The sequence below is a fragment of the Schistocerca americana genome, chromosome 1, assembly GCF_021461395.2.
Source record: "Schistocerca americana isolate TAMUIC-IGC-003095 chromosome 1, iqSchAmer2.1, whole genome shotgun sequence".
In the NCBI taxonomy this organism is placed as follows: Eukaryota; Metazoa; Arthropoda; class Insecta; order Orthoptera; family Acrididae; genus Schistocerca; species Schistocerca americana.
This window is the reverse complement of record NC_060119.1, coordinates 980,942,668-980,966,892: the sequence shown is the minus strand read 5'-3', so window position 1 is coordinate 980,966,892 and position 24,225 is coordinate 980,942,668. Positions and strand designations below refer to the sequence as shown.

General features: G+C 39.7%; 1 protein-coding gene across 1 annotated transcript in view; it reads right to left on the bottom strand.

Annotated features, from left to right (window-relative positions):
• Positions 1-678: 678 nt before the first annotated feature.
• The window catches only part of LOC124615901 (short/branched chain specific acyl-CoA dehydrogenase, mitochondrial), a 63,051-nt gene continuing 39,504 nt past the window's right edge, over positions 679-24,225 (bottom strand). Inside the window, exons 5-9 of the mRNA XM_047144078.1 lie at positions 21,905-22,075; positions 21,683-21,808; positions 6,964-7,146; positions 4,222-4,357; positions 679-1,019 (exon numbers count right to left, since the gene is read on the bottom strand). Coding sequence (XP_047000034.1) covers positions 844-1,019; positions 4,222-4,357; positions 6,964-7,146; positions 21,683-21,808; positions 21,905-22,075 — 792 coding nt within the window. The 3' untranslated portion in view covers positions 679-843. The remainder of the gene's footprint in view (positions 1,020-4,221; positions 4,358-6,963; positions 7,147-21,682; positions 21,809-21,904; positions 22,076-24,225) is intronic.

Here is a 24,225-nt window from a genome sequence, read left to right as displayed (position 1 = left end):
TTATTCAGTGCTAAACAATGAAAACTACAGTGATGACTTTCACAATGGCCTCAAAATGCTTAAAATTTTCAGTCCAAATCCTAACATAGTACAGTTAGTCGGCTTCTGTGAGACACAAAACATTATTGTAACTGAATATCATAGGCTTGGTGATGCAGTAAATATAAGCCAGTTACTGAGTAAGAAGTACAATAATAGTTTCATGGTCAGTTTGAGATTTTGTCTGAATTATGCTTTGATTCTGGAGTTACTCCACCATGGTCCTGCAGGTACTAGAGTAATGTGTGATTCAAATGATCTAGTAAAATTATTAAGTCAGTTGCTTGTAACTGATGAAATGCGGTTAATATTGAATGATTTAGATGCTTTGCCAGAAGTACATAAAGAACAAAATATTAGTGTAAAATGTGGACATAAAGCATTGTATGGCACATTTGTAGCCCCTGAACAAAGGTGGAATTTCAATAAACAATTTAGTTATGAGGAGATGCCAGGATATGATGAAAAATCAGACATTTGGAAAGCAGCATCAGTGTGTGATCATTTTATTGGACAGGGAATAGGTACCGATATTGTACGATACAAACTGTTTTTTATTCATAAAAGTTGTAAAAATGTGAATGCAAAATGTAGGCCAACAGCTACACAGCTTGTTGCAGCTTATATAAAAACAATGTATGAGTTAAACCAAGAATTGTAAATTTATTACATTAGTAATAAAGCAGTTGTACAAAAATATAAATCATCTTTCAGTCTTAATAATTCTGGCACCCTTCATTCATTCAGCAGTATAAAAAAATATACAAAATATTTGTACAAGATGGATTGCGTCAGTTCAGAAACTTATGAATACTCTTTTTCAATTAATTTAGCAATTGTATTTAACTGCATATTGCTTGTGCCTTCATAAATACTGCCAATTTTGCTGTCTCTAAAGTACTTTTCCTGGGGGAAGTCTGTGGTGAAACCTACACCACCCATCCAGTCGATGCATTTGACTGCAGTGTATGTTGCTACTTCTGCAAATGGAGAAAAGAAACCACAATTAGTAAATTGCAGTGCTTTGACATGTACAAACCATTGCTATTGTAAACATCATAGAACATAAAGAAAAAACAATGAGGAAGGTTTGGTTTTTTGACACCTGCTCCCGCTGATTAATGTTATTTCAGTGTTTTCCTCATTCTTTCCTCGGTTATTTCCCCCGCTTTCTACATTAAACAAGTCTATCAGCTTTAGTTTGTTGATCAGGTATAAAACGTGCAATAAACAATGGTTTCAAAATTAGAGCTTTCTCTTTGTGTTTTCAGACCTACAACTGTGCAGCTATACGGCTTAAATTGCATTACCTCTAATTAACTGACTACAGAAATTACATTGGACTGTTCAGAGCAAGCCATGCTCATTCCAGATCTTGAGCTTAATGATCACATTTCCTCACATGTATTTCAGCAAAAGTTTTGATTTTGCATATTTTGCATATTTTTATGCATCATCAAAATTCTCTAGATGCATGACTGCTGGTAGCTGTTACACATGTTCCAATCCCAGGTAGCAAACTTAGGAGTACAGGTTACACAGTGTGCCTGGAGGTGCACATGTTCCAATAAGTATTCTAGGGTATGTAATTTCTGGATAACCTGTTTACTTGTCCATCACAATCAATTCACATGCACAAATTTATATTATATAGGTAATTCTTATGCACTCATACCATAACTACTTGTAAAAAAATACGAGAGAACCTGGCACAATAAAATTAGGTAAGTTGACTTGAAAATCACATTGGGAGTGCACGGAACACAACTGAAGTTTTTTCTGTTACCTTTGTACAAATATTATTACAATCCACAAGGACAATCACATGGGGAAACTTGCTACTTTATACCTGAATCAAAATAAATTACTGTCACTTGTTTATGTAAGAGCTACCACACAACAACCAACCAACCCGTGTGCCTTCTGCTTCATTTACTGTTGCCGTATCACTCTGTGGATGCCAATTTTTGCTGCTAATTTAACACTTATTTGGTTTCATTAAATACTTTGCTTCCAAGTGCCAGTTTATTTTGTATTATGCAAAAGAACATGTGCAACTAATACTCAAAGTGAGCAGCAAAAAATAACACTTATGATCCTGCAAGGCGAACTCAGTACTGCATGTTGTTAAAAAAAAAATCTGCACAGCTGTTGCTGCCAAGGCTGTACCGAGCTTGCGGGTAATGGTGGACTGTGAACACCACCTTCTCCTGTATCTATCAGTTAATTTGTCATTCTGATCCAGCTATAGTGAACAGTATTCAAATGATGAAGGCATCACCTGGATCTTGTCACACTGTCTAAGTAATGTGCCCGATGCTGATGTACTTAACTTTATGTGTGTGATGTTCACAACAGAAACAATGTTGGCTGCTTCATGAACTTATTCCTTTTCTTCTAAATATACAGTGATTACATTGCCACATTGTGCCAACACTTTTTATATGACTGTCAACCTGATTTGGCTAGGTAGTGCATTTAGTTACCTCGTGGTGTAAGCGCTCTCAAGCTGATTGCTGTAAGTGTTGTGCGAATAAGCATTATTGACAAGTAGGAGAAAACAAAATTCTTGTAGGTACACAATTTGTTTTGTACTCAGTTACATGATAGTAAGATGATCAGATAGAGATACTGTGTGTTTCCAAAGGATAATGACAAATATTGGCAACCCACGTACAGGTGTTATTGAGGAATACCATGACTAACAGTAAAAAAATTGAGTTTATATTTTTAAAAGAAGATTAGAAGCTACTTACCAGCCACTTCAACAGTAACATAGTTGAATATCTTCTTCCAATCTCTATAGTAAGTAATTAATCATTTATGGTAAATGCTGTATAATTCATTTTGTCTTACACCTATGAAGAGAGTAGTGTCAATATATTTCTGTAACCTTTAACTTTCTGTATTTTCTTTAGTAACAAGTTTTTTAAAGCACGTGTCCATAATTTCATGATCAACTGTACGTCCCTGCCACATAAAGATCTCACATTGTTTCGGGTATGCAATTTCCTTAGAGAAAGGTCTCTAAAGGGGTGCTCTCAGTTTCATGAAGGCTAATGAGGTGCTACCTGAACAAGCACCAACTCTGCTTACAAGAGAACCTCCCCATCGCACCCCCCTCAGATTTTGTTATAAGTTGGTACAGTGGATAGGCCTTGGAAAAACAGAACACAGATCAATCGAGAAAACAGGAAGAAGCTGTGTGGAACTATGAAAAAATTAAGCAAAATATACAAACTGAGTAGTCCATGCACAACATAGGCAACATCAAAGATAGTCTGAGCTCAGTAGAGCCGTGGTCCCGTGGTTAGCGTGAGCAGCTGCGGGACGAGAGGTCCTTGGTTCAAGTGTTCCGTCTAGTGAAAATTTTACTTTCTTTATTTTCGCAAAGTTATGATCTGTCCGTTCGTTTACTGACGTCTCTGTTCACTGTAATAAGTTTAGTGTCTGTGTTTTGCGACTGCACCGCAAAACTGTGCGATTAGTAGACGAAAGGACGTGCCTCTCCAATGGGAACCGAAAACATTTGATCGCAAGGTCATAGGTCAACCGATTCCTCCACAGGAAAACATGTCTGATATATTCTATACGACACTGGTGACGGCATGTGCATCACATGACAGGAATATGTTGCGACCCACCTAACTTGTACACTTGGCGAATGGGTAAAAAGATTCTTCTACCTTGCTCGATTTAGGTTTTCTTGTGGATGTGATAATCACTCCCAGAAAAGTGATGAAAACATAACGGACGGACAGATAATAATTGTTTGAAAATAAAAAGTTAAACTTTTCACTCGAGGGAAGACTGGAACCAAGGACCTCTCGTTCCGCAGCTGCTCACACTAACCATGGGACCACGGCGCTCCTGAGCTCCGACTATCCTTGATGTTCCCTATCTTGTGCATGGACTACCGAGTTTGTATATTTCGCTTATTTTTTTCATAGTTCCACACAACTTCTTCCTGTTTTCTCGATTGATCTGTGTTCAGTTTTTCCAAGGCCTATCCACTGTGCCAACTTATAACTAAATCTGAGGGGGGTGCAATGGGGAGGTTCCCTTGTTAGTAATGACAGGAACTGTGAAGTACACTATAGGTATATAAATAAGCCAGTCTGCTCAGTGTGCCTTCTGATCCCTTATTAGTTTTGATAACTCAGTTTCAATAAAAATACTCACCGGATGCAAACAGTTTAGCCATTGATGCTTGCTTGATGAAAGGTTTTCCCGCTTCTTGTAGCCTTGCAGCATTGTATACTAGCAATCGTGCACATTCAATTTGAGTAGCAACTTGTGCAATCTGATGTTGCATGCCCTAACATAATAAAAAGCAAATTGTAAAAATAGGCAGATAGTAACAGCATGGTGAATATTAACAAACTATTACCTATAAAAGCTACTGAATACTGATTTTTCCAACATAAATTGCAGAGTACAGAGATAACCAACTCTAACAATTTTAGAAACAACTGATCATAACTACAGGTTTAGCATATTCTAGCATCTGTTGCTGATGGAGTGCCAATACTGGGTGTTGGCACCTGCTATGGTTTAGCAGCAGTTCCAGCACGAACCTTTGGAGGACAGTGCTAACAGAGTCCCTCAACTGTACTCTGTCATATCGATGCAGACACACTTATCAAAGTGTGAAAATGTTTGACATTCAAGCTTTGTGACATGAGATGTGCGGACTTATACTACCCACAATGCCTAAGACTTTAAGACATTACAGTTACAGGAAACTGCAATTTGTTGCTGATTAAACTTTGAGGGCAGTGGAGTGGACATCTCTGTAATTGTCAGGCAACACTTCAAGAAAAGACCCATAGTCAAACTATTTACAAAATTCAGACAATGGAAAATCCAGGATGGAATAATGACAGTACAATGAAAATGATTGATTGCTACTCATGATATAGTGGGGATGTTGAGCTGCAGACAGGCACAACAAAAAGACTTCTAAATACGTATGCTTTCAGCCTGAAGGCCTTCAGAAATAGACAACATAAACAAACACATTCACACGAAAGCAGCTCACATATAAATGACCACTGTCTCTGGCTGCCTGGGACAGACTGTGAGCAACTGTGCAATATGGGGGAAGCAATCTGGGTGGAGGTGGCTGGGGTGGGGAGGAGAGGGAGAGCAGGGACGGTTAAAGTGCTGTTTGTGGGAGCATATAAAGACGAGGCGGAGAGATGGTAGGGCAGCTAGATGCAGTTGGGAGGTAACATGGTGAAGGGCAGAAAAGGAGGGAAGTGAAAAGACTGTGGATGCATTTATGGACTAGAAGGCTGTGGAGTGGGAACAGGGAATGGGATAGGCGAGTGAAGGGCAATCACTAACGAAAGTTGAGACAGGAGGGTTATGGGAATGTAGGATACATTGCAGGGAGAGTTCCCACCTGTGCAGTTCTGAAAAGCTGGTATTGGTAGGGAGGATCCAAAAGGTACAAGCTGTGAAGCAATCATTAAAACGAAGAATGTTGGACATTGTGCTCAGTAACTTGGTGATCCAGCTGTTTCTTGGCCACAGTTTTTCGGTGGCCATTCATGTGGGCAGACAGCGTGTTAGCTGCCATGCCCATGTAGAACGAAGCACAGTGTTTGCAGCTTAGTGTTTAGATCACATGACAGGTTTCACAGGTAGCCCTGCCTGTGATGGAATACATGATGCTTGTAACTGGACTGGTGGATGTCTGTTGTCTGTTCGCATGAATGACCACCAACAAACTGTGGCTAGACCACCCAGTTGCTGAGCACGCTGACCAACACATTCTTCATTTTAATGACTGCTTCACAGCTTTTTCCATCTGGAGCCTCCCTACCTAGTGCTTACACTAACAGTATATTTCAAGTCTTAGGTCAGGCTAGTCACCCTGTCAAGAGTGTTGCACAATGTCTATAGTACCAATGAAAGATGATTATCACAATGAAAATATTTTAGTTGAAGTAGTGGGTTTAGATTTATCTATTGTTTGTGTGTGTAATCTCATTCGTGCATGAAACCTGGTGCAAATGGACACAGCACTTCTGCAAGACACGACAACGATAAAGCAACTATCACGCATCGTGGCACCTAATGATTTGGGCTGTTTATACTGAGCGATTTGGACCCGATATGCACCTCACGTCACAGAACAACAAGAACCATGACAACCAGGCTTATGTCATGGGCAGAAAAGAAAAAGTGTTTCATGGTTGTCAATGTATTAGTGTTTCTGGAAGAAAGAATTTTTTTTAATTTTTTTGCAATCTTTCATGATTTTGTCATTACACTTCAAAAGGGTTAAAATACCATCTCATTTTTAAATTTTTCGCAGATACAAGGTTATTATACTAACTCAAAGGACTGCCTGTTTCCAGGAAATTTGGTTACTTTGTTACCTAGGATTATACGACTTATAAGAAGTTAACATTTTTGGAGACGATTGCCACCATTTAAGTTCTTGATGAAATGCATGTGACACATCTATTATTACAACCACCATCACATATGTACAAATCAAAACGTAACCAGAAATGTACAAAGTCCAATCAGTTATACTTTATGTGGTATAAACTAATACTTATAAAAATTCACTTATTATTCATATATTATAGAGTATCTTACCAATACTTTATATGGTTTACCATACTGATATGAAACGCTTACATTCGTGAATAAAGTTTGCTCTTTTGTAAGTATTAGTTTATGCTCTTTTGTAAGTATTAGTTTATACCACCTCATATATATAATTTTGGTCTTTATGCATGGTTGCATACTGATGGTTTGAAACTGAAACTGACTGTAATAATGAAAAAGACATCTTAACAGCTCATACCACACATTTTACAAGCCTTATAAAAGCTTTGTACCATTTCAATAAGAACTCTGCTTAAGTTCTTCTCTACCTAATAAAAGTAAAACTTTTGTTCTTACCTGGAAAGAGTATATTTTCTGGCCAAATTGTTTCCTTTCCAATGTATATGGAAGAGTGGCATCAAAGCAACCTTGAGCTAAGCCAACCATTTGAGCACCTATGCCAATTCGCCCCTCATTCAAGAAACCAGCAGCATATTTGTACCCATGACCAAATTCTCCTAAGATATTGCTCTCTGGCACCTGAAATTAAATACAAGCAAGTGTTTTGAAAGAAGTCTTACACAATACATTCAGTTTTATATAAAATTGTAATGCCAATATGGATACATGTTACTGAAATAGACTATATACAGGGTTAAAGTACCTCGGAGTTTCAGAAGGCAACTGCGTTAAAACTACAAGACATGCGGTGTGTGTGTGTGTGTGTGTGTGTGTGTGTGTGTGTGTGTGTGTGTGTGTGTGTGTGTGTGGGGGGGGGGGGGGGGGGGGGGGAGACATATCAGTGGATAGAGCATCTCTCGAAGTTTTCATTTGTAATACATGCCTCATATAGTTGCAGAGCACACCACTAGGGGCAGGTCTGCTAGAACAGACAAATCATTCACTCTGTACCATCACATCAAACGAGTTCAAGATTGCAGATAAGTAACTCTATGAGATTACGAAAACAGGCTGTTGCTGCTGCACATGGATGCACACACTGATTCTCGTTGCATCAGAAATGATGCCCATATTGCACACAACTGAGTCACAAACTTTGAGAGATGCTCTATGCACTGAAATGTGTACGTTTTATACTCTGAGGTGACAAAAGTTATGGGATAACGATATGCACATATATTGATGGTAGGAGTCGCATACGCCAGGTATAATAGGGCAGTGTATTGGTGGAGCTGTCATTTGTACTCAGGTGATTCACGTGAAAAGGTTTGTGGTGCGATTATCGTCACACAATGGGAATTAAACTTTTGAACGTGGAATGGTGACAGTATCGGTTGGACCCAAGACGACTGGAAAGCAATGGGCTGGTGAGATGATTAGTGTGTGGTGCAGGCCTCATGAAACCATGGACCCAAGTTGTCAACAATGCTCTGTGCAAGTTGGTGGTGGCTCCATAATGGTGCGGGCTGTGCTTACATGGAACTGAACCGATCATTGACCAGAAATTGTTATGTTTGGCTACTTCAAGAGTATTTGCAGCCATTCACGGATTTCATGTTCCTAAACAATGGTGGAAATTTTCTGCATGTAACTGCGCCATGTCACCGGGCCACAACTGTTCGCCATTTGTTTGAGGAACAATTTGAGCAAACGATTAGGCCAACTAGATCACCCAAAATGAATTCCACAGAACATTTATAGGACATAATCAAGAGGTGACAGTGTGCAAAATCCTGCAACACAACACTTTTGCAATTATGGATGGCTATAGAGGCAGCAGGGCTCAATGTTCCTGCAGGAGAGTTCCAACGACTTGATGAGTCCAAGTTACATCTAGTTGCCCACTATGCTGGGCAAAAGGAGATTCAGCACAATATTAGTACGTATCCCATGACTTCTGTCACCTCTCTGGACACCATGTAGCTTTCATGCAGTCATCTACTACAGATTATGTAAATGCCAGTTAAAATAATAATAATAATAATAATAATAATTGTTGTGGCTTGGCAAGACAGCCAAGCCACTATGAGGAAGCCGAAAGGCACGCGTTTAAGCTCACGCAGGCTGGCGTGAGGTCTGGAACAGGACAAGGAATTTATAGTAGCAAAGAACGTACGTAACTACTGGAATACTTAACTTTAATTCATAATTGGTGAACATCGCTCTTGACAGTACATGTTTTACAACATCAATAGTAACTGGTAATGGCGCCTTGCTAGGTCGTAGCAAATGACGTAGCTGAAGGCTATGCTAACTACCGTCTCGGCAAATGAGAGAGTAATTTGTCAGTGAACCATCGCTAGCAATAGTCGGCTGTATAACTGGGGCGAGTGCTTGGAAGTCTCTCTAGATCTGCCATGTGGCGGCGCTCGGTCTGCAATCACTGATAGTGGCGACACGCGGATCCGACGTATACTAACGGACCGCAGCTGATTTAAAGGCTACCACCTAGCAAGTGTGGTGTCTGGCAGTGACACCACAATAATAATAATAATAATAATAATAATAATAATTTGGACTTTGGAGTTTACAACTGGTCCCTAATAGAGAATTAAGTACATTGTGAAGTGCCCCTCAGAACCTCTTCGCACCTTGGTATGGATTCAAAGAGGCTCTGGGTATTTTCCTTGGGAATCTATCTTCTAGCAGTTTGTGCGCAACTGATTATCCATTAATGAAGATCTCTTCAGTCAATAACTGATGGAAACTATATAGCAGCAACAGTCCATAAGACACTAATCAGATCTTTGACTAGGAACACTGATCAATTGGCAGAATTGCTGCCACCTCACATTCCTTTGAAATGCACAGACTAAACGTGGTTATATAGCACCAAACATTACACAGAGAACCATGCAATGGGCATTTGTGAATTTCTCAAGTGTTATCTATCAACATGTACCAATTATTTTGTTCATTTCCAATGATACATTATAATATATGCTGTTGCAGAATAACACAACAGTGAAATGATATATTGCTTATGTTCCCAATTAAATTCTTGGCAGGTTACCCAATGTCAATTCTTGACTAGTGATCACTTCGGAGGGATGTGCCTCTGACATCAGTAAAGCGCCTACCTCATATTTTTAACTGGAAAAACCCAAGGAATGCATGCACTTTCTGATTTACCACGCAACTTGCTTGATTATGCGGCATTCATTTCGGCCGTCTCTGACAGAGTGGTCTAATTTCAGAAGTCGTTCCCGCATGACCATCACCGATTTTGCTGAAATTTTGTGAGAACATTCACACATGCTCCCAGTAACACTGGTAAAGTTTTATTGTCACCAATTTAATACTTGCATTTAATTCTCCTACTGTTTGCCAACAGTTTACAAACTGAGAACAAAGTTGACAATTTTTCTAAAGATGCCCACTTGTGGCCCGATTTTGTGAAAAGCGTCTACTGCAAGCTCTTTTGAACCATTTTCATTAGAAAGAACATGTACCAAATCACTTGAAAAACTATTTTTGAATTTGCAATGTGGCACGTAAGGCCCTAAGAAAGTACAAGGTGGAGGTATATTGAAAATGGGCCCATATTCCACTCATACTCAAATTAAATCTGACATCTTACAACTGTTTGGTATTCCCTGTGCAAGATATCAAAAGTCATGATGATAGAAAATAAGCTTGAGTCAGAGAAACTGCAAGTAAGCAGTCTATTTTATTTCTTAGGGTTCTGTGCCTCAATCTGTAAAAACGGAACCCTTATAGGATCGCTTTGTTGTCCACCCAGCTGTCTATACAACTGTTAAGAACCTTTTATCTCAGGAACAGGTAAACATCTCAAGTTCAAATTTATGTCATGTATCAGGGCTTGTGGTTTCTTGGTGAAAGAAACATTTTAAGCTTCTAAGTAAATTCAGTCACAAGATACGGCCATTTATGTTACATATTTTGATACTCACTCATCAGAACTTACAGGATTCTTCCCACTGACATAGAATCGTGAAATTTGGCACGAAAAAGGTTTCACAGTACAAAAAAAAAGTTAATTTTATATATATCTGAAAGATTTGTGTGTATCAAATCCCAATTTATGCATGTACTAAGGTCTACAGTCCGTGGGCAGTGTAAAAATTTTAAACTTCTAAGTTACGGCCATTTGTGTCACCTATTTTGATGCTCAAAAATTCATTCAAAAAGCCTATAGGGTACTTATAGTTAAGCTAAAATCAGGAAATTTGGCAAGAAGTACGTGTCAAAGGAAAAATTCAAAGTTGTTGATACATAATTAAACCACATGAAAAATATATTTTTTTTGTCACTTGTTATCTGACTTCGAACTTCAAATTAAAGCATTCTCAGAAGTCTTGAATTCCTGGGACAGATATATAGGTAACAGGCAAAAATCGTCAATACCCTTGATTTCCAGAATGGATAAACTGTCTATATACATAATTAAGTTTGTACGCAACCTTCAATGTGCGAGTCCTAATCGCACCAGACCACTTTTTATTCAGACACTGTACAGCATTCAGTTCTACAAAATTCGTTTTATAAAAATTGAAATCGAGTACGGAATTCAATAAAAAGAATTGTTTTCTCTTTTTCGTGGTTCTAATAATTTGAGGTAATCACATTTGAAAAGTGTAATTTGTTGTGTTCTGCCTTATCAAACTTTCTTCCCAAAGAACCCCATCAGTGACATCAGCCAGCCAGCAATCTAGTTTTCCTCATGATATTTTACAGCAAACTAATGATGATGATTTTGGGTGAGGGGAGTTCAACATCATGGTCATCAGCACCCAGCAGTTTATAATCCATTCAAGTCTGCCTCCCTTTGCCACCGATTTAGGGATGAAGCCTGACAGTTCACTAAACGGTACCACTCTTTTAACAATGGAATTACTATCAGCGAGGATGGAGAGCAGATATCTCCATCGAGACTGACTGCTGCCCTGATATCAGCATATAAGATACATGTTACCAAAATACGCTGAACTGAAAAATGGCACAGCGTAAACCTCACAGAATGGTGGATCTCCCGCCAGAGGAGGAAGCCATGTGTTAAAGAGCTATGTCCGATGCTCAGCCTGGTAAGCAGAACCTCCTTCCAGCAGTGACACTGAAATGAAGTTTGCCATGCGTGGTCAATTTGAGCTGTTGTAGTTTGTTTCGTCACCTTCAATCACTTTGTCGGCCATGACGTTTCCCTTATCCTGATGTGGTCAGTTATCCAGCAAAAGATCACATCCTTGCCACGGTATTGGAGCTGCTGTAAGGAGTTCATGGATGAGCTGAATCAACTGATCTACTGTATACATCTGGTGAAGTGCTTGTAGCGCACTAAGCAAGTCAGAACAGACCAAAAACCTTGTACGGTGAGGTCTGTGAATCCTCTCCAGTGCCATCATAATGCCATACAACTCCTCATCATTATTTGTAAATTGCTCCAGAAGGTACACTTTGAAAACGACCAAGGAAAACAGCGGAACAATCGAGGACATTCTCTTGCAGGGATCCGTCTGTATAAACAATGATAAAACTGTGGTACGTACTTAAAGTGGAAGGAAACAAAGTTGTAAAAATGTAACCTGAAGTACAAATTTTCTCGTACTGCGTCAAACTTAAAATCACCTTGGGCCTCTCAAGATACCAAGGCAGCAATGCGTTTCATCCCTGACTGTGTATTCAGAGATCTGATAGATCCAATTCTTGAGACAGTCAGTTGCATGTATCCTGAATGGCTTGATCGCATGGGGCCAGTTCCTGAACAGCTATTCAAAGTTGGGTTGGACTACTGCACTAAATGCCAATGACTGGGGTGACGCTAAGATTTTCAGAACCTGTCAAGCCAAAACGGTATGTCGTCAAACCGGAGTAGTGGTGGTGGCGGTTCACCAGCCTCTGAACTGGGCTGCTCCGAAAGGCTCCAGTCGATATGCGAATGCCCTCATGGTGGACAGAGTCTAACATCTTGAGATACGAAATACGGGCTGATTCATTGACTATGCTGCCATCATCTAAATGTGATCAACACATGCCCTACAACACTGCAGGAAAAGGTATCTGTCAGCTCCTCATGCTTTTCTCCTAAAGCATTTTAAAATATCCAATGACTGGCAGACCTTTAATCATAGATCTTCCATGTGTGGGAGGCAAGTTAATTTCTAGTCAAATAATAAACCCAAAAGGTGCACAGTTTCCTGAAAATGTGAAAGATTGTCCCCATTATGTGCACTGGTTGGTTAAAGTTTCGATGAACACCGTTAAAATTGACACATATAGTCTTTTCTAGTGGGCACCGAAAACCAGTTGTCTTGGCACAGGTTTCCAGCCTCCTGATGGTCAGCTGTAGCTGCCTCGTCATCACTGTATCATCACTGTAAGATCAGAGGAAGAGTAGAAGACTGTGAAGTCATCTGCAAACAAAGAGCATTTGACAGGGCTCTTGACTGCAGAGAAAATGCCACTGATAGCAATGGCACACAATGCGACACTGATTACACTGCCATGGGGGAACCCCATGTCTTGACACAGCAGTCAGACAAGGCATCACAGCGCCAGTCCACGAGGAAGGATTGGATTGGATAAGAAACGGCAGATGTCCATGAAGTTGGTGAAGAATGTTGTACCTCCAAGTAGTGGTATACACTTTTTCGAGGTAAAAACCACGCAAACCAAATGGTTTCAGCATAATAAGGGCTCCTGTATTGTTGTCTCCAATAGAATTAAGCTGTCAAGGGTGGAACAGTAGTGCCTGAATCAGCACTGGGGCTGCTCAGGTGGCTTCTGGATTCAAGCAGCCAGACGAGGTGGCAGTTGACCATGCGTTTAAGAGCCTGGTAAGGGTTACACTCCTGTAACTTTTAGGAGCGCTATGGTCCTTGCCTGCTTTCCATAATGGAATTAATATTTCCTCCTAAGTTGTGGGATACTGTCCATCAAACCAGATCTGATTAAAACAAGAGAGGAGCTGTCCTTTCGCTTCAGGCACAGATGATGGGTCATGGCATAATGAATCTCATCAGGCCCTGGAGCAATGTCTTTGGCCGTGGACAGAGCAGATTCCAGTTCCCACATGAAGAATGGAAGGACTACCTCATTATGTGAAAAAAAGTGGGGCTTCCTCATCTCCCCAGTCGTATGGAACACCTGAAACACAGGAGCTTGTCTAGATGAGACAGTGACTGTAAGAAAGTGTTCAGTTAAAACCTGAGCCATGTCTTTAGGCACATCCACCAAGATCCCATTTCTTGAGAAGGCCGTAAAGGGATGTGTACCGCCCTCGCCTGTAATCCACCTTATTGATTTCCAAACTTGCGCAATGGAAGTGGACCGATTAATGAAAGTTGTGAATTCCTTCCAGGAGTTCCTCTTCCATTCTTTTATCACTCACCTTGCATGTGCTCCCGCAGATCTGAAGGCATGAAGGTTTTCTGTAGTTGGATGGTGTTTGAAGTTCTGTAGAGCTGTTCGTCTTTCTCTGATTGCCAATTAACAGTTGTCATTCCACCAAGGTATAGGCCATCATCTGAGATGGTTGCTAGACTGGGGGATGGGCTCTGCGGCTGCCCATTGAATCTCACAAGTGATATAGGCCACCATATCCTGTGCACAACCCTTTTGTCCAAAAATAGCCTGTTGATTGTACAGCAACCAATTTGCTCTTTGAATCATCCATCTTTGTGGTCTCCTGTCAACCACTGTCAGAGTCAACAGATGGATCCACACTGGGATGTAATCTGAAGTCATTTCCCACTGAACCAAGTCTGCAATAGCTGAGGAGAAAAAACATAACTCAACGACTGAAAACGACCCAATAGCTGTGGAAAGGTGTAATCATCTGGCCCAAGTTCAAAAGGTAGATATTCTCATAATGGACAAGTCACTCAATCATTTGCCCCTGGGGCAAGTGATAGCTGAGCCCCACACCACATTGTGTGCACTGAAGTTCCCCACATGGAGGAATGGGTGTGGGAGTGCCTGGAGATCTGCCAGAGCGTCTGCATCCAAAGAATCATGAGCTAGAAGACAAAGAACAAACTGTGATGTTACATTGTGCTACAACTTTTATGGCAACTGCTTGTATAGCCATGGTAAGAGGGCAGGAGAGGAGTTGCATCTGTCATCAATAAAAACAGCCATTCCACCTTTAGCCCTGCCTCCAGTAATATCGTCCTTCCTGTAAGGGTGGTAATCCCTTAATGCATGTGTATCGGTGACTTTTAAATAAGTTTCTTGTAAGCAGGACATGTAATTCTTCCAAATGTGATTGGTATCCATTTAAATTCAACTGCAACACAAAAGTCCCTATGGGAGCCATTGATTAGTGATGGTTAGTCTTGTCTTTCTCCCTCGGCGAAGGTGATTCACCCAGGAGGCCAGAGGGAGTGTTAGCCGGTGCCCTGTTCTCTGGTTCTTCCAATTGGAAATCCATATCGTCACGAGTAGTATCCATCTGAGGAGGAAGCTCACCATTCTGAAAATTTAACTGCCACTTTCTTCAAATTTGAACTACTTTTTGAAGGATGTTTTTCCTTACTTATGGGAGGAGTTGGTTGCTTGGGTTGAGGGGACAGCTTAGTAGACTTCCGATGATGGTGGGTAGCAGTATTTGGCTTAGGTTGTAAGCCAATCACTGGCAGCATCTGAATGATTTCTGGTTCAACTGTAGCACTTCCCCATGGAAACACCGACAAGTGCATGTGCTCGTAGTTGAATTTGTGGTCCCAGTTTGTATGGAGGGATCACAGTTAGCGACTGGCTTCTTAAGGATACAGGTTACTTATAAATGGTGGAAAAATCAAAATGTTTTTGACTTTATATACATTATAGGGTTTCAAATGATAAACAACCTATATATACCAAATTTTAAAGTTACAGTCATGTATGCCGCCACGCCCCCTTTATTTCTGTTACAGAAAACAGTATTATTTCGAAAGGAACCATGAACTTCCTGTTTCCAGCCATTATATGTATGATTCATTATATGTTGATAAGAGTGCAGGTTTCTAATGTCTGTAAATGATTATCTTTGCTAGTATTTACTTTCTGTTTCACTGAAGCAGTTTGTTCACATGTTACTGAACGTTTGTTGCCCCTACATATATTTGTGGAAGTTCATATCCTTTAGTGTGCAATAAATACGTACTTTGCTATGCACCAAGAAATTCAATAAAATGAAATTCCGTGGTAACCAGGTCACAAACAAATCAAGCAACACTGTTGAAAGTAACCTATGTATCAGTTCTTCAGGGAAGAAACTCCCTCATGGCACACTTCCTGGTGATTCAAATTTTTGTGTTCACAATTACGCTTTTTGTAGCGGATTTGTCGTTGTTGTTGTTGGCATCTTATCTTCTTTGATAAAGGAAGTGGCAAAATGTAAACAATGTGATGATGTAGGATGTCTGGAAATAACTAAACAACAAAGTAGGAGCAAGGGTTTAGCATCAAAATTAGTTGTTCTGTGTAGATCCTGCAATAAATCTACCTCGAAAATGACTTCAAACATTGTGAATTTGAAGTTAGTGTATGCAATGTGTGCAATAGGAAAAGGAAAAAAAGGCTGCTCAAACATTTTGTGGTTTGATGGAGCTTCTTCTTCTTCTTCTTCTTCTTCTTCCTCCTCCTCCTCCTCCTCCCAGTAAATTCAGCAAGTCATAAAAATAATTTTAGGTGCCTTGACGGTTGTGTCTAAAGCCTCTATGAAACTTGCATTAGAAGAAACTGTAAATATCAGTGGAACCAGGGACATTGCTGTTGCACTTGATGGGCCATGGCAACACCAAGGACATCGCTCCTTGAATGATGTTGTAACTGTTACTTCTCTGGAGAATGGAAAAGTTGCTATGTTGAGTGCTTATCTAAGTACTGCCCCACCTGCCATGGTAACACTGAAGGACATATTGAACATCAGTTTTCTAAGAATTATGATGGCTACAGTGGAGGCATGGAGTGTGATGGAGCTCTTCAAATATTTCAGAGGTTGGTACCCGGAACGTTAGATATACGAAGTACTTAGGTGATGGGGACTCTAAAGCTTTCAACAAAATTAATGAGTTCACTGTGTATGGTGATACCTTGGTAACAAAACTGGAGTGTTGTGGACATGTGCAAAAGAGGATGGGTGCTAGATTGAGGAAACTACAAAGAGAAATGAAAGGAAAGTTGCTATCTGATGGAAAATCTCTTTCTGGCCAAGGCAGATCGACAGAAACTGAAATAGACCTCCTTCAGAGTTATTATGGGCTGGCCATTAGATGAACTGCACCTCTCAATGATGTTACAGCAATGAGGAAAGCTGTATGACCCACCTACTTTCATAAGTTTTCCACATATGACCACCTTGTCCATGGACTTTGCCCTAAAGGAGCAGATTCTTGGTGTGGTTACCAAAAAGCAAAAGAAAGTGGTCAAATGTACCATCATAAGGATTCTCTTCCTGAGCCTGTTATGAATGAAATAAAACCAATTTTTATAGACCTGAGTGACCCCGTTTTGCTTCATGGGGGGCACTCAGAACACAAATGAGAGTTTCAGTCATTGCATGCGGGAAAGATCACCCAAGAATGTTTTTGTAGGACAAAATACATTTAAATTTCGTATACTAGATGCGGTGATATGTTTCAATGATAGAGTGAAGTCCTGAGAAATTTAGGCATAAAATGTTGCTCTAATATGGAAGATCAGTTGCTTGCATGTGACAGACAACAGGTTCATGAAGCTGAAAGATTCGCTCTTTAAGTTACCAAAGAAGCAAGAAGAGCTAAGAGGAATACCAAGAAGAAGCTTGAAGATAAAGAAATGCTACAGGATGAAGACTATGCTTCAGGAATGTTCTGAGGCACAGTTTAGTTTTCCTAAAGTTTATAAAGTATTGCTCTAATTTTTTTCTGTAACTTGCAATAGTCCATATCTATGTAGTAGACCTAAGCTTTATTGCAGAATCAGCTAAATTATAGAAAAAAATAACATTTTCATTAGGAAATAAATTATAAAAACTAAAATGTAAGATGTGATATTTTTTATCCTTGTAATAATAATAATAGGTGGAATTAAATAGGTCTAGTGCCACAGCCATCGTGTCATGCATATCTGGTAAAAATTTGGTCTCCTTCAAGTGTATAACATTGGATTAAATGGTACCTCAAATTGAGGAAGCATTTTGGGGAAAAAAATGCATCAATTTCTTTGTAATTTTCTTTAATAACTCTAAGCAGGTTCAAAAATATCCAAAATACTTCTAATTTGTTTAGAAAGTGTGCTGCATTACCTGATATCAACAAAAAATCTGTATGACGTATACATTACAAACAGTGCCTGAAAGAAATAGGTGTTGATTTTTATATAATATTGAGCCGGAAAAGTACCCTGTATCCTTAAGGGCTGATGAAAATAAGTAGCAAAAACCAGAGGTTGCATAGCTTTTAAATATTTTTTAGTTTCATCATAGGGTATGAGTCTCTTTACTTTCAGCTCCTGAATTTTCCTTTTCCTCATTGTAAACCAAACTCTTTCTGCTCCATAGTGGGTGATCCCCGGAGCAATTTATACATTTTGGAGAATTGCCCAATTTGTGAGCTGTGCCTCCACAATTTCCACATTTAGCCCTCCCATTACATACCACAGTGGTATAGCTAAATCTCCGACACTTTGAGCACCACATTGGGTTAGGAACATATGGGTGAACCTCAAGTTGGATATAGCCTGCAGGGATATGTTCAGGTAATTCTGGAGTGCTGAAAGTTAGATTTTTACAATGTGCCATCTACACTCTTCATATAGTTCTGCGCTTCCGTGACATCCATATTTCTCCATTCTTCACTTAACTCCACAGGGTCCATCTCCATTATATTGGAGCAGGTAACCCAGCCTTTATAAAAGTTAATGCTGTTATGCAACTCAGCTTAGACTATGTTGTCACTTAAGGCCTTACATCCCAGAAGCTTAGACACCTGGTTTGAATTACCAGTTTCAACTAGAAGTGTTCCATTATGAAGTCATTTGAGAATTTTTATGGACCCAGCAATACCATCCAATGCCTTGTGAATATAGAAAAGGGGGAGGCCTTCTCAAAGGTTCCTCCTTTTCTCTTTATTACAATGAAAGTGTTGTGGCATACCAGTGCCCTGTTACTATGATTCTGAGATTTCTTCGTGGAAGGATTGACCAACCGAGCTCTCTTTGATGGGTGTAGGTACTACCTGACTACACCCGTCCTGTCGTGAGTAGCTGTTTGATGAGATCCCATGAAATGCCAGGAAAACAAACTTCAAGCCAGGCAGAGTCCTGCATGCCTGAGGAAGCCTTGTACAACTGGGGAGCAGCAGACGCTCCAGAGGTTGCCTGCCAGATACTTGTTTCACCTCAACAGCCATTCACCTCATCAGCACATAGCATACTTTGAGGATGAGTGTTTTTTCCCCACGGCTGCTATTGCACAGCTATCGAGCTTGGCCCCTATGGTGATGGGAGATGCTCGTTTTCTCACTTTAAAGGGAACCAGCAGTGGTTAAGCCATCTTGACCATGTCAACACATTTATACAGTTTTTCATGTGCACACTAATATTCCACATTAACCACAATCTATGCTAACGCAAAATGCACTATACCTTAAACCAGAATTGAACTAGAATATCAGTAGCATTATACAAGAAAGGACATACTAATAATTCTCCACAACATAAATGTCAGGAAGACTGCTGTGAACTTGCCAAATTTTCGCAATGTGACAGTGATGTAAAACATGCAGACTACTCACATGATGTGTGCTGCAGCTGTTACGCAACAATTTTACTAACATGATCTCCATAGTTAAATTGTGAATTTCATAACCAGTTTGATTATGTAGTTGTAGGAAAAAACATAGTGAAATATGTCACATGACATCATGAAAAGACACTTTTTTTTAAGTTTTTAGTGTTGTTTGGACTTTATCTCACTCCAAGGCCTCAAGGCATTCCCCAGAGAGTACTAAAAAACTGTAGAATGTAATAAAAAATATTACATTTAATCTCAGTATAATCAGAATATGGGCACATTTTCAATGCACCTCCACACTGTCATTGTTTTTTAGCACCATACAGGCTCGCATTGCAAACCCAAATATAGTTTCTAGATGGTTTTGAACACGGTCTTCCTAATTGCAGTAGGCTCTTTCTTTGTAACACTGGGCCAAAAACAGGCATTTTCAGAACAATCATCAACTTTGTTTAAACTGGAAAGCAGCAGGAGAATGAAACTTCATATTTGAAGACCTAGTATTAGTAAGTTATAATGTGCAATGTTTCAGGTTTATTCAGCAGTTACTGTCTGAGATATAAAAAGTTTGATTTAACATTTTTTTGAGGATTTCATCAAAATCCATGATGGGCTTGTAGGAACCTCTAAACTGCTTGACATGTAATGACCTGTTCAACACTTTGAAACAGGCTACTTGATACCCATTTTAATATTAATCTAATCACTCCCTTTTCCAACACTCACTTCACGACTGATTTTTGGACTGGAAACTATAAAATATCAATAAAAGTGACACAATAATTGTCAATTTTCTTGAAAAATCTTTTGTCACTGAATCTGTAATACGAATTGTGGCACTGGATACAGCTTTGCCACTAATAACTAACAGACCCATTTATAACACTACTTCCTCTACAGGCAGATGAGTTACCAGGCCAAAAATGTGAGCTATTGATGTCACTTTACTTTTCTAACTTTGCAGTGTTCTGACTCTTCCTCTAAGCCTACACAGCCTCTGGCTTCGCATACAAGTAATATTATGTATGGATCTGTAAGCTTTCCCATTAGTATGTATACTCCGTACATTCTCAAAATATATTAAAAGGTTGTCTCAACAAAAATAATTATACAGAGTCCATGCATTGCTTCCAATATTCACTGTGCACAAATGAACATTCATCTGGCGAGTCACTCATTGAATGAGGAATTACAGTATAGATGTACCCCACCATACAGTGGCTTGCAGAATATCTACGCAGATGTAGATGTACCAATGGCCTTGCCGCCGTGGTAACACTAGTTCCCATCAGATCAATGAAGTTAAGCACTGTCGGGCTGGGCAAGCACTTGAATGGGTGACCATCCGGTCTGCCAAGCACTGTTGGCACATGGGCTGCACTCAGCCCTTGTGAGACAAACTGAGGAGCTCCTCGATTGAGAAGTAGTGGCCCCAGTCCCATAAACTGATATATGGCCAGGAGAGTGGTGTGCTGACCACATGCCCCTCCATATCCCCATCCAGTGATTCCTATGGGCCGAGGATGATATGGCAGCTAGTCGGTACCACAGGGCCTTCATGGCCTGTTCGGGTGGAGCTTGCATCAATCACCACCAATGAAACTGTGGTGTCACTGCCAGACACCACACTTGCTAGGTGGTGGCCTTTAAATCGGCCGCGGTCTGTTAGTATACGTCGGACCCGCGTGTCGCCACTATCAGTGATTGCAGACCGAGCGCCGCCACACGGCAGGTCTAGAGAGACTTCCTAGCACTCGCCCAGTTGTACAACCGACTTTGCTAACGATGGTTCACTGACAAAATACGTTCTCATTTGCCGAGACGATAGTTAGCATAGCCTTCAGCTACGTCATTTGCTATGACCTAGCAAGGCGCCATTATCAGTTGCTATTGATATTGTGAAGAATGTATAGACAAGAGCTACATTCATCATTGATGGATTAAAGTTAAGTATTCCACCAGTTACCACCTCTTTCTCTAAGTTCTAATATCCTTGTCCTGTTCCAGACCTCACGCCAGCCTGCGTGAGCTAAACGCGTGCCTTTCGGCTTCCTCTATTCATATGGGTTGGCTCTTCTGCCAATCTTCAACAGAAACTACCTCCATTACCCTCCCCAAAACATAGATAACTGGTTGGACAAGTCTATTTTATTTCTGTTTGTAAAGTGTATACAAGTGGAAACTGCACAGGTATGTTGTGTGGCAACCAGCAACCACCCTCCCCCCCTTTCCAATTGTAAACTTGTGTTATTTGAGCTGAAGTGTTAGTTCATGAAGAAACCGCGTATTTAAAACAGTTCACACTACGGATAATCCAACTTCAAATACAAATTTACTCTGATGGCAAAAGGCCAGTTTAAAAGAAGAAGAAAAAGAACAACTAACATCCAACACACTTACTCTAACATTGTCAAAGTGTACCATACAAGTTCCAGATGCCCTGATTCCAAGTTTACTCTCTTTCTTTCCAACTGTTAAGCCAGGCGTATCTCCGTCAACAGCGAAACAAGTTATTCCTTTGTATCCCTGTGGAATAAATAAAGAAATAGATAAAAGTGAACTAGTCAGTGCTCATACAAATTCACTATTTTCAAAAGTAAAAACTGCTCTAAGAATACTTACAGCTTCAGGTTTCGCATTCGCCATCAAGATGAAGAATTTTGCAACATCAGAATTAGATATCCACATTTTTGTGCCATTTATTACATAATCTGACCCATCTTTCTTGGCTACTGTTTTCAGGGAGAAGGCATCTGAACCTGACTGTGGCTCCGATAAACAAAAACTACCAACCTGTTAAAAAAAGAATTGCTGAACTGCATCAAGCCATGCCAATAACAGAGAACATGGTATACTGAATAAAAGAACACAAACATTTTGAAATGTGGATTACTTCAAATGTGCTGATTTTATGGACAGTTATCTGAGTCGTGTGTAATATTTCAACCATACAGTAATAAAAATAAGATTTAAACATTCCTGTATTGTTTTACTTTGCAATTAAACAGACTGTTATATACTTTATTAGCTAGAAACTTATTGAAGCATAGCTATTAATTAGTGGCTTACACTTATACTGAAGCACATTTAAAATACACACTTAAACAACAGCACAAATTCTTTGGCCTATTATAACACTGAAAATTCAAAAATTTAAAGAACTTAGAAAAACTGAGAACACGCAGTTACTCAGCTATTGATTAATCTTTAGCATACTTAATCATACAATGTATGGCATACAGTAGGTAAAAAGAGTTGCATGGTTTCCTTGCCTCTTTCCTAAACTTACAATTTTTTTAGCTATCCTGGGTTTCATGACTCAGGGTTCAAGATGACTGACTTTTTCAAGTAATCCTTGACCCATGGCTAATTTACTTTAAACACAAGTATAATGCTGATACCATACTGTGGCAATTGGAGGGGCAGTAAAAAAATGAGAACTCAAGCTGCCCAAGGAGAGACGAGCAGAGGCTTTTAGAGGGCTGGCAGCCTATGTCCTTGTTCTGTGCTCCAGCAAAAGCAGATCTGACTTAATGGTCACAGGGATCACCAATACTTTATGTGTTGTGAGGGTTGTATTCTAAGTCATACACTGGGAATAGTCTATTCATTCAAAATAAAAAAAGAAAGAAAACAATGAACAAAATGAAAAGCAGAATAAATAAAGCATAGGTTAATGGTTACAGTGCTATTGTTTGTTGAGGTTGGCAATGTCAAATGTGGTAGTTCAGGCCCGACCTTTACCAGTATCTTAAGCAACCAAATTTCAGAACATCCATTACCTGAAACTGCAATGAAGAATTATCAGCAAAATAAATAAACACAGAATAATACAGTAAACAGGAGCAACATGCGACTGCTCTCAGTCATACCACCAGTGGTAGGACCCATGGTCAAATACAAAGGGGTAAGTCTGCAAAGTGATCAAAGTGTAACAGACAGATAAAAAGGAATTTAATAAGATTGAAGTGAAATGTTCTACTTCTTTGACAGAATTCTGTTGAATACAGATACTGCAGTGTCATCTCACTTGGCCCATCTTGAGTAGTATTCATTAAATACATTTGAAGACACTCAGATCAAGTTATAACTAGTGAATTTACTCAATATTACACATTCTACTAGGCCTTTCCTTTATCATATTTAATCGATATTATGGTATCACATAATTAATCTCTTAACTGAGTAAAGATTGGGAGAATATACAGAACACGTATCTTACAAAATGACAATGACAAAACTGAGAGTCCCCATATCTCTAATGGACTATTAAATGAAGACTCCGTGATCTCCTCTCCCCTCCACCCCACCCCACCAGTCAGCAAGTGTGAGGCTGGGTGGCAGCAGCTCCACATTCTTCTCTCTTGTCTGCCTTCTGCTTCAGCTCATAGTATGAAGAACAATACACATCCTCCATTATTTATTAAAAATAGTCCTTCCTCTGTAATTTCTGCTTTCTAATGCTCCCTCCATTATTCTTTTCAAAAGACCATAATGTCAGAGTATATGGTCTATCAGCAGAACCCTTCTTCTTTGGTGTTTCATGAAGCATCTTTTCTCTCTTACTCTAATGGAAACTTCCTCTTCCGTGATCATTTCTCTCCAGCTGATATTCAGCACTCTTCTGTAGCACCATGTTTCAAATGCAGTAAATCTCCTCTCCTCTCCTCTCTCACTCCTATTGTCCAAGTTTTGCTGCCATATGTTGCAATGCTGGTCTTCACCATTTTTTGCTTCACATCAAGGCTTGTATTCTTTGTAGTGAATACATGTTTCTTCTTATTAAAAGCATTCTTGCTCTGGGCAATTCTGCATACTACCTTCTTGTAGCTTCTTCCATCACACATGATTTTACTTTTCAGGTAATTAAACTCATTTACTTCCTGCACTGTTTCATTTGCAACTTTACTGCAGTCTTGCTTTCTTTATTTCTACTGCACACT